This window comes from Bidens hawaiensis, unplaced genomic scaffold, assembly GCF_021521415.1.
Source record: "Bidens hawaiensis isolate Kalapana, Puna unplaced genomic scaffold, B.hawaiensis_p1.1 tig00031079_1, whole genome shotgun sequence".
Lineage (NCBI taxonomy): Eukaryota > Viridiplantae > Streptophyta > Magnoliopsida > Asterales > Asteraceae > Bidens > Bidens hawaiensis.
Genome location: NW_027495197.1, coordinates 66,466 through 78,658, shown reverse-complemented (window position 1 = coordinate 78,658; position 12,193 = coordinate 66,466). Strand labels below are relative to the sequence as shown.

The window sequence follows — 12,193 nt, the reverse complement described above, 5'->3', positions numbered from 1 at the left end:
CTCCCTCCCCTCCCTCCCCATCCTTTCTCTTTTCTTTTCTTTTTTTTTTTACACCACCTTCATCCTCACTCTCACCATCTTCATACAACCAACAACACAACAACATAATTTTTGGTATATGTAAATGTCGTGGTTCAAGCATTTATTTCCAGAGTTGAACGAGTAGGAGCCGGGTAATGCCGGAGTCGGAAGAGGAGGAGCTGGGGTACGCCGGAGTCGGACGAGGAAGAGCCGGGGTACGCCGCTAACGATCAGTCGGACTTGAACCAGGTTTCGTTTTATCTTTATTTAGTATGAAGTCGGTAGTTGTACATGTTAGGACTGAGATTTGGTGACTGGTTTGGTTTTGTTATGTGCGATCAAGAGAGACGGTTTATACTTTATAGGGACTTTTGAAAAACTAAACTATAATTAATTGTAATTTGGGTTCCGTTATGATAACGATTTGAAATTTGTCTAGGCACTGACCGTTATACTACACCATGCCTACCATATACGCACCACCTATATGAGCCTGAACAGTTTTACGGTAACCCTAATTCGCCAGGCCTCCCAAATTTAAATCAGGTTTCTTCTACTATTACCGTTATTGTTAACTTTTTTATTATATTATTACTATTAAAAATTATTATTATTATTATTACAATATTATTGTTATTAAAATAATATTATTCTAAATATATAATTATGTTATTATTATTTTAATATTATGATTATTATTAAAATATTAATTTTTATATTACTATTAGTATTAAAATATTATTATTATTAGGTACCTGATATACGCTAGAGATTTTAGTGAGGGTGTCAGGAGCCGACACAACACGTTTGGATCGGAGGTAGGTTCTTAAAGTGTATCGTGAAATATAATATAATATAATATAATATAATATAATATAATAATATTATGTTATTGTTATATTATATTTTTTTGGGTTAATGAAGTTTGCTTTATAAACATGGGAAAAAAAATGATTTTAAATCCCTAAAAAAACAAATAAAAATCGAATGAATATTAATAACTCCACTGTAGATAAAATAAAATCTTAAATAAACAAATCCCTTATCTATCTGTTTGTTTGATTCCAGATCCAAAATCCATCTTTGTTTCATTTTCATCATCTCCTCTCCACTTTATAATTACCCACGAGGGTTTCTTTCAGTTTCTTGATCTCACAAGACTTGTTTCTTTCTTCAACAACAATATTCATTCATTCAAAACCCTTTAATCCAACACGTTTTAACCCACACCCACAAAACCACCCACCTTTTTTTGAAAATGAAATTAGGGTTTTAGATCCACCAGTTGGGATCTGCTAAAGCTTAACGTTACTGGGGTTGTGTTTTTTGAGTTGCACATAAGCTGTTTCATGAATTGCCGCACTCATGATGCAGACTACTGATCAAAGAAGGAAGGTAACCCTACTTTTGCATTCTTATTTTCTTTCTTATAGAAAAATTTAAATCTTTCATGGGGTGTTGGGAAGTTTGCTAGTAGTATGATTTGCATTTTTTTTATTTTTTTTGTAAATAGTTATAAATAATTTGATGTTGTAGGGATCTGTTGAGTTTTTTTAGTGTCATTTTGTTTCTTATTTGATATTATGTAACAAAATCTTTTATGAGATTTCTGCTAATATGATTTGCATTTTTTGTGGCTAAAAATACAAAAATTTATGAACATTTTGATGCTATAGGGGTCTGGTGAGTTTTTTAGTGTCATTTTCTTTATTACTTGATACTATGTTATTAGAAAAAAAATATATTTGATGGGATGTTGGGATTTTTGCTAATATTGTTTGCATTTATGTGGTTAAAAATATAAAATTTTTTAAATATTTTGATGTTGTAGGGATCTGGTGAGTTTGATTTCTTCACAGAATATGGTGAAGGAAGTAGGTACAAAATAGAGGAAGTGATTGGTAAAGGAAGCTACGGTGTTGTGTGTTCTGCATACGATACACATCTTGGTGAAAAAGTAGCAATAAAGAAGATAAACGACATATTTGAACACGTTTCAGATGCCACTCGCATTCTTCGTGAGATTAAGCTTCTTAGGCTTCTTCGCCATCCGGATATTGTGGAAATCAAACACATATTATTACCTCCTTCAAGACGAGAATTTAAGGATATATATGTTGTGTTTGAGCTTATGGAGTCGGATTTGCATCAAGTTATCAAGGCTAATGATGACTTGACTCCGGAACATTATCAGTTTTTTCTTTACCAGCTTCTTAGAGGGTTGAAGTATATACATACAGGTTAAAACAGTTATATAATGCGATCTTTGTTTAATTATATATTTGTGGATTCTGATTTTGACTTTTTTTTTCAGCAAATGTTTATCATAGAGATCTAAAACCTAAAAATATTTTGGCGAATGCTGACTGTAAACTCAAGATTTGTGACTTTGGTCTTGCAAGAGTTGCATTCAATGATACACCTACTGCAATATTCTGGACGGTATGTTTTTAACTCATGATATATAGTTTGTGACTGGTCCGAACAGGTATTTTTGTATGGAACAAGTACTTTAAGCAAACTTTTTTTAGACAAGTGTGTCAAATACCAAACAGGTATTTTTGCATGGGTCGGTTTTGAGTTCAGACTGAACTAGACATGTTTTATGAACTAAATTGCGCTATGGGTACTTATGATCCGTTTGAACCGTTGTACTTATACTTTTTGAGCTGTGCCCGGTTAGAACGGTTTTCCTCCTAACTTTACTTCTTTAATTTAAAGGTCATAAAAAGTCAAACCATAACATGAAATGACCCATTTACAAGTAAATGCTTATATGATTTGTTCACAGGATTATGTTGCGACAAGATGGTACCGGGCTCCTGAGTTATGTGGATCGTTTTTCTCCAAGGTAAATATACAGTAACAAAAGTTTATAACTGTATAATAATATAGGGAAAACAAAGTCAACGCCTAATTATCATTTTTGTGCAGTACACACCAGCTATAGATACATGGAGTATTGGTTGTATCTTTGCAGAACTTTTAACTGGAAAACCGCTTTTTCCCGGGAAAAACGTGGTGCATCAGTTGGATTTAATGACTGATCTTTTGGGGACACCATCACCTGAAGCTATCGCTAGGGTTTGTTTTTTTGCATATTATTTGTTTTTTTTTTGTATGTTTTGCTGCATTTATTGCGCCTTGCTTGGAAAATGAGCTTAGGCGCAAGAAGCGGGCGCTTTTAATAACTATGGTTTTGCTTATTAATGTTAATGTGGTATTGTAAATTTGTAATGTTACATAAACAGATAAGAAATGAGAAAGCAAGAAGATACTTGAGCAGTATGAGAAAGAAGAAACCGATTCCTTTTTCACAGAAGTTTCCAAATGCGGATCCGCTTGCGCTTCGCTTATTAGAAAGGATGCTTGCGTTTGAGCCTAAAAATCGGCCTACCGCTGAGGAGGTAATATTTTATCTATTTAATATTCTATATACATTTTTTATGGGTTAATATCATAGAAACCAACAGACTCTCTTGTTTTTCACGAAAAAGTCCCTTAACATATTTTGGGCGTATATAAGTCCCTTCACATGTCAAAAAAACACGAAAAAAGTCCCTTAACATATTTTTGCTGTATTAAAGTCTCTATATTTGTCTAGAATGCATGTACTTGTGAAAAACTATTATAAATAATGACCCGTTACCTCCTCAATTTGTAAAAATTTGATGAAGTGACATTCAATCTTTTGCAAAATACATGCTTTCTAGACAAGTATAAGGACTTCAATATAGCAACACTGGGCTGAGGGACATTTTCGTGAAAAAAATGAGAAAGTGTGTTTGCTTTATAACTTTCGTTAGGCGTTTCAGTCTTGTGAGTGTTTTTATGAATGTTTAAATTTTTTAAAATTTACTGACTTAAATGGAGCATAGTATGAATCGTAGTTATTATTTATAGAGTTTATATATATATTTTTTTAATTTAACTTGAAGTAGGAGGTAATAGTGAAGAAAAATTTCCGCTAAAATATACTAAATAGTAACTAAGTTTTTTAGATGCTCAATTTAAATGAAATTGAAAAAATAATAATCACAAATAGACAAGCAGTGCCCAATTTTTATTTTGATTTACTTAATTTTAAAAAGATGTAAATTGTTTTTACAAGATTGAACACTTGATGAAAGTTGAGTGACTTTTGTGTAAAGCCACTCTTTTCTTATTTGAAAGTCATTATATTTACAAAAAAAGTAAAATATTCATTTCACTCATTGTATTAGGCGCTTTGCGACCCGTATTTTAAGAATCTGGCTAAGGTGGAGAGGGAACCGTCTGCTCAGCCGGTTACAAAGATGGAGTTTGAGTTCGAAAGAAGAAAAATCACAAAAGACGATGTGCGTGAATTGATTTATAGAGAGATTCTTGAATACCATCCCAATATGTTAAAAGAATTTTTGGATGGAGCTGAACCAACAGGCTTCATGTATCCAAGGTAAATAAATATGTGCGTTAAATATGGTTACAAAAGCTATATTATTAGAACAAAAATCTATACTTAATTTATAATACAATCTCAAAGCTGTATGCTTTTGAACACTTTCTGTCTGGCTGACTTTTGACTTGTTTTCTTGTTAGCTACTTTTCTCTTTACACCCATTTAGTAAAAAGGTTGAATTTGCCACATATATTTATTTATGTTTTATGATATATTATTATAAGCACCTATAAAATCCCAATACTCATCACCCGCCTCTAAACCAAACTTTACTTGTGGAATTGTATGTGTCTATAAACGCAAATGGTCCAAGGGCGTTTTGGTTTTTTAACAAAAAATTAACAGAAATTTTGGATGGGGTTAGTGAGCTGGAGTGTTGGACTTCAATTGACATTAAAATCAGACTATTGGACTAAAAAAGTCAAATTTTAACGCTTGGACAAAAATGGTTATTTGGTTCAAACGACAGGGACTAAAACCGTATTTAACTCTTTATACTTTATAAACTGGACAATTTTTTTTAGGGTCAAGTTATTCTACAAAGGGAGACAAAAATGAGAAGGATGAGAAAGATTTATAGCCACACAAAAAAACCCTTCAAAAAAAATTAAAAATAAATAAATAAAAAATCATATCTAAATTTAATAAAAAAACAAAAAAAGTAAAAACACAAATTTTTCCACCGTCTACTTTGTTCTTTAAAAAAAAGACACAATGTTGAGTGAAAAAGACCATTGTGTCTTTTTGTTTATCATTGTGTTTATGTTAATTTTCTTCATTGATTGTCTTTTTTCCTTGACATTGTGTTTTTTTTTTGATATTGTGTTATATTAGTCAACATTGTGTTATATTTTGTTCGGCATTGTGTTATATTTTGCGATTTATTGTGTCTTTTTTAGTTATAATTGTGTCTTTTGTTCATTTTCGTCATTGTGTCTATTGTCTTTGCATTGTGTCTTTTCGGTTTTTTTTTGGAACGAGAATGATGAGGGAAACATTTTTGTTTTTTTAATTTTTTATTTATATTTTGAGTTATGGTTTTTTTTTATTAATTTTTTGGAATTTTTGTTGAGGGGTTTTTTGTGTGGCCACAAATGCTTCTCACCCTTCTCATTTTTGTCTCCCTTTGTATTTTAACCTTTCCCTTCTTTTAAATATACAATTAGGTGTGATTTTTCAACATACGACCTTTTCTCTTTTTATTTTTCATTTTTTTTACAAAAGAAAAATTTTGCGAACCTATTTTGACCCATTAGCAATCTAGTATAAAACCGGGTGAGCTCGTTTTCGCTTAAAAGGGGCCCAAATTACCTTTTTTAGTCTTTGTTCAAGGATGATACTCTTTTTTATTTTATTTTAAATATATATATACTTGAGATTAATTAGTTGATACTTTTGCAGACTAATTTTTTGTTTTCATTATTTTGACTTTACAGTGCTGTTGACCAATTCAAGAAGCAGTTTGCTCATCTTGAGGAACATTATGGCAAAGGTACAGCTGCTGCACCTCTAGAGAGGCAACAATCTTCATCATTGCCAAGGTAATGTATAGTTATGATTACACAAATGATATTATTTTAACTATAATAAATTTTATGTATTGAAAATACGCTTTTGGATGTAGGGCTTGTGTAGTATATCCAAAAGAGAGTGCAGTAGAAGTTACAAATGGTATCTCAAAGTGTTCGATTCAAGACGTTGGAAAACAGTACATGACTAACCCCGTGCCAATGACCAGACTTCCTCAAACCATCCAAGGTATGATTACTGAGTTATGATCTTGTCTGTTAATTACATATGGCCAGGATTAAGATATTCATTATTTCAAATTAAAAGAATCTCAAAAGCCAAAACATACATGTCTTCCTTAGTTTTATAATACGCGGTTGTGTGGTAGCCGGTAGAAGTTCTCAAAGCTGTGAGACGCACGCATCCAGAGAGTCTCTTGTACGTGGGCATAATTTGTTGCATTGGGTAGTTGTACATTTAGCTTTTTAAGCTGTATATAGAGGTTATCTATACTATACTAATTTATCTATTAATATCATCATTTGCTGTATTTACTTAAAATAATTCTAGGTATATGTATGTGTGTGTGTGTGTGTGTACATTTGCTTAGTTTTTTGGTAGATATGAATATATTAGTAACACATGTACTTTCTGTATTTATTTAAAACAGTTGTAGGTATATGTATGTGTGTGTATATATTTTGTATAAGTTTTTGATAGTTATAAATATTAGTAACACATGTACTTGCTGTATTTACTTGAAATAAATGTAGGTATATGTGTGTGTGTGTCATATATATTTGTATAAATTTTGGATATATATATAAGTATATTAGTAACACGTGTACTTGCTGAGTTTACTTAAAACAATTGTAGGTATATGTATGTGTGTGTATATATTTGCATAAATTGTTGATAGATAATTATATTGTAGCACATGTACTTTGATTGTAAAGTTCCACATATATACTGAAGTTATTACTTATATATTATATTAGTAAAAACTTCACAAAATGAATTATGATTTGCGTATTAATTATCGCTAGCAATTGTATATAATTGATACATAAGAACTGATTATTTTAGATGATTTAACAAGGAAATTGGTATATTTTAATGCAATCAACTCTTTTTATATAATATCATGCATTGTATCATATTGTTGTTGATAAATAATAATGCATTAGAATACCATGTTTACTATCGGTACATCGTAGTACTTAATCCTATTATCAGCATTTACTGTTGGCGGTGGTGTTATTATTATTATTATTATTATTATTATTGTTATTGTTATTTATGTATCTTTGCATGGCTTGAACAGGGGGGAATGCTGCAAGGCCCAGTAAAGTAGCTGGTTCCGCAACACGTTATAACAACGAAGCTCTCGAACAACGAAGGTTAAGTAGGAATAATAATCCACTACCCGTCCCGACCCATACCCAGTACCCGCTTCCCGCCTCTTCTTACCCTAGAAGAAACAGCATTTCATCCGTCTGCAACACCGATAATAATATAGAAACCACTATAGATGCTTCTGGAAACGGGCTACAGGCCCGACCTCCATACATTCCAAGAAAAGTTGTTGCTGCTCAAAGCGGGCCCGCTAGTCAGTGGTATTGACTTTGTTAATGATATCCCTGGGCTCGAGTTGATGAGTTTTGTTGGGTTGGGTTATCTGGTGTGGGGACGGTGATGATATTATTACATGCTTAACAGTGAAGACTGTTAAGCAGCTAACAGGCGAATAAAGAATCACTAGCGTACTACATGTTTTGACTTGTAAAGATAGCTATTGTTTACCGGAGTTTTGAATTGTATTTTTTTGTAATGTGTATGTACTCTGTTTAAAGGTGTATATGCAGTTTCTTTGTTTTGTCTACTAATACTAAATATGCAGAAGCTGAAGTCAAAGTCAACAGCAATAAAGAAGTTATGGTTGAAAACCAACTTGTAGAAATAAACAAAAACTAGTGTATTTATACACACGTGCTTAGCGGCGTGTGCCAACGCTCGATCGATCTTGCATAAGATGCATTTTCTTATGTTTACAGGATGGGAAATGCCAAGCCAAAAGCACTTTGCTTGAGATTAATCGCATATAATATAAGTTCAAGACACATAACAGCCCTGACCATATTTCAACTTTCACGGTTTAGGCTGCCCCCTTTTGCTCGCCGCTACTACGGGAATCGCTTTTGCTTTCTTTTCCTTCGGCTACTAAGATGTTTCGGTTCGCCAGGCTATCTTTTGCCTGCCTATGGATTCACCAGTAGTTTGAAAGGTTAATCTATTCAGGAATCTCCGTATCATTTTCTGACTTGTTTTTGCATTATTGATTTAAATTGGAACCAAATCTCGAAGATGTAGATTAAACACAGGTGAAAATGATGCTGCGAGAGCGAAATACAGTGTGACCTTTGCTAGTTTGCTTGTGGGAAGCAAATTTGACAAGCTTCTTATGTCATAAAAACCAATATGTATATGCACATGATCTCTCATGTAAAAGTCTCAATTCCAAGTTACAATCATCACAACAAATTAAGTCCATAGAATAAGGAGTTTTTGCACCTTTCTACACTTATGTTCATACAAAGGAAAACTCAAATCACTGGAATCATTAGGCATGTCATCCGTCTGTGCGTTGCGAGATTTGTGATTTGCGAGAACACTGGTATGGGGTAATGGAATGGGTGATGGAATGGAATGAACGAGGTAATGGAATGGACGAGGTAATGGAATGGATAATTACCATTCCATTGACATGTTTGGTTACCATGTGGGAATGAAATGAATTATTAGTCTTTATTTTCTGATAAGCTAGGAAAGCTGGAATAAAATAAAAATGGTAGTGAGTGGCGGTGGGATGGTGGTGGTGGGCGGCGAGTAGTAATGGTGGTGGGAGGCGGTGGCGATGGGCAGGAGCTAGGAGCGATTGTTGGTGGTGGCAGGTGGTGCTAATAGTGGGTGGTAGTGGCGGTGACGATGGTGGGCGGTGGTGGTGATGGCGGGAGCGATGGTTGGTGGTGGCGGACGGGGTGGTGAGTGGCGCTGGTAGGTGGTGGTGGGTGGTAGCGGCGGAGGTGGGTGGTGGTGGTGACGGGCGGTGGAGGAGGGTGGTGGTGGTGGTGGCCGGTGGCGGAGGCGGTGGTGGTGGGTGGTGAGAGGGCAATGGGTAATGGTGGTGGGAGGGTGGTCGAGGTGACATAGTATGAAAGTAGGATGGAATGAATAAAAAAAAACAAGGGGGGTGGATGGAATGAATTTGGGGTGTTTTAGGGGGAATGGAATGGACATGGTAATGGGTGATTCCATTCCATTGACCAACAATTAATGTTGTAAAAGTAGGTTTCCAAGACCGACTACTCCCCGAGTACTTGCTACAAGGTATGTAGCCGAGACGAGTTTCTTTAATTCCACCTAGTTAATAAGAATCTATTAAAGGTGGTCAAATTCAGCCAGAATCGCATCTAATCGATGAACTTGGCCGATTTTGATTTAAAAATATAAAACATAACTGGTATTTCTTTATTATTAAAGAATAAATATCATTTTTTTTACTTAATAACTAACATTTTTAAAATAATTTATTATTTTAAATTGTATTTCTCTTATTTATATTGATATTTACCTATTTTGATATTAATATTAGTAAACTTATGATATTTGACATATATATAATATCCAAAAATTAATTTTCTTTATATGTACCATGTCCGAGTACTCTCCGAGTACTCCGAGTACACCCAACTCCCTGGTCGACCGTCTAGGGTCCGCCTAGAGACTTTTACAACCTTGCCAACAAAACACATTTTTTTTGAGTAAACTGCGATTTTCGTCCTCGTGGTTTGTCCAAATATGCGATTTTAGTCCAATAGTTTCAAATTTGCGATTTTGGTCCCTGTGGTTTCATTTCACTTACAATTAAACCCGATCACACTAACCCCGTTAAGTCTGGCCGTTCACGTGAGGAGCAGCTTTGTCCTTTTTTCTCCCCTAATAATCCCCAGCTCTAATTCGCAAGCCCCCTCACGTGAGAGGGTTGGGGTGTATTTGGGAAAAAGGACAAAAATGCCCCTAACGTGAGGGGCACACTAATGGGTTTAACGGTCAGACTTAACGGGGTTAGTGGGAACGGGTTTAATTGCAAGTGAAATGAAACCACATGGACGAAAATAGCAAATTTAAAACTATTGGATTAAAACCGCATATTTGAACAAACCACAGGGACAAAAATCACAGTTTACTCTTTTTTTTTCATTCCATCATAATGATCTATTTCATTCCGCCTCTCATTCATGCATACCAAACGCTACCTAAGTACTATGTTAAACTTAGTAACTTATAAGTTATAACCACTAAAAAGGACTAAAATGCCAACTATATGAGCATGATATAAAGCTTTGTCAGATATTCCCATTATATGAATACAAACAGCATTACATAGTGGCTATAATGAAACTCTATAAGAGTAGCCTAGCCATAATAATTATTCTACATGTTGGCATCCAATGCCTGTATTATGAAGCTTTGTCAGAAATTCTAATTATATGAGTAGGTTATGAAGCTTTGTCGGAGATTCTCATTATATGAATGGGGAATGTGTTTTATCACTTTTGTTTGTTTCTTTTTTTTTTTGTTGGGTTTGCTTTGGGAAGATTCTCTAGTTGATTTATGAATTCTTCTTGGAGTTTTTCTAAATATTTGTCCAACTTCGCATCTAGGCATGTGATATCTTATGTATGACTGTATTTGGGCTTCTCCGGCTAAACATGAGGATTCATTATAATCTTCTTGGCTATTAGATAAAATAGAATATGAATTCTTCTTGGAGTTTTTCTAAATATTTGTCCAACTTCGCATCTAGGCATGTGATATCTTATGTATGACTGCATTTGGGCTTCTCCGGCTAAACATGAGGATTCATTATGATCTTCTTGGCTATTAGATAAAACAGAATAGTTTTTGAGACATTTGCTGTAGAGAAATGCCTTTTTAATTCTCTCTTCATTTCTTTCATATAAGACTTGATAATCTAGGACTTCGAACCTTCTTGTTTGCCTTCTATACACCTTTTTGAGATATGTTCAAATGGACTAGCGATCTCTTTTTGATGTTTCTTTGATATTTGAGTTTTATAACATTCTATTGTTGAAGCAATCATATCCATCGTGTCTTGGACTTCAATTTGCTTGGTTGACGTTTATTCGAATCATCTTTGTCCAAAACTTTGTATAAGAAGTTCTTTTAAGACATGAGAAATTATCTCTTAGGGCATATTCTGTAGTTGGTTTTCATTTCCAAATCCATAGAATAGAAAATTCTATGAAAAAAATACATTAAGACTATTCCCTTAAACCAAGTTTTATTATACTTTGCCTCTATAAGACTGGGAGACACCTTAACCCATTCTAGAATAGTTCTTCAAATGGTCCGGGAAGGATTTGAACGGTTGGTCCATATATAATGAACCACTTTTTTTTAAACCAACAAGGTATTCCTTGTTTAAAGATATTGTCGCTGATTTTTATGAACCATGAATGTTTTTTCTATGGAATTTCATAAAATAAACATTTTTCAAATCCTTGGATATGATCCCAGTAATTGTATTTATAAGTTTGCCTGCTACCTGTCTTGGAATATATAAATTCCATTTCTTTTAACGTACTTAATTCCTTTTTTGTGGAGATATAACATCACATTTTTTTCTCTTTCCCCTGGATAAAAATGTCATGTCTTATCTCAGTTGTTTCCGTAAACTATAAAATATTTTCATAATATTGTCGTGTTTTATAAGACGACGCCTCATATGAAGCCAACTCTATATATTTTTACATAAGAACCCAGGGATCATCGAAAAAGTCAACATCCTCTTGGTTTAAAAGCACTATTTTCTTTCGTCTCTCAGTTGTAAACCAAGAATCATCTTCATCATTATCTTGTACTACATAAGCATAAGTAGGGGCTTTTGAAGCTTCCTCTTTTTTTTTGAGTCTTTATCATGGCCATGACTTTTTCATATAATGGATCTCTTGGATCAATCAGAATTTCAGTATCATTTGTATTGCTATGAATAACACTTGAACTAGAAGCAATATTTGAAGCTATAAGCTTTTTTGTTCCCATTTGAGCTAGATCATGTCTACTACTTAAACTTTTGCCTCCACCTATATTAGTAGAGCCTCTTCCTCTTCATTAAGGAAATCATTCCTGAAAACATAGAAT

At 33.7% G+C, this 12,193-nt stretch overlaps 1 protein-coding gene across 1 annotated transcript; it reads left to right on the top strand.

Annotated features, from left to right (window-relative positions):
• Positions 1–1,342: 1,342 nt before the first annotated feature.
• LOC143581491 (mitogen-activated protein kinase 15-like) lies at positions 1,343–7,591 on the top strand. Its single transcript, XM_077064264.1, has 10 exons — positions 1,343–1,416; positions 1,853–2,261; positions 2,336–2,463; positions 2,813–2,872; positions 2,956–3,105; positions 3,273–3,428; positions 4,245–4,456; positions 5,896–6,000; positions 6,084–6,217; positions 7,293–7,591. The coding sequence occupies exons 1-10, from the start codon at positions 1,387–1,389 to the stop codon at positions 7,589–7,591; spliced, it is 1,683 nt and encodes a 560-aa protein (XP_076920379.1). The 5' UTR covers positions 1,343–1,386.
• The last annotated feature ends 4,602 nt before the right edge of the window (positions 7,592–12,193 follow it).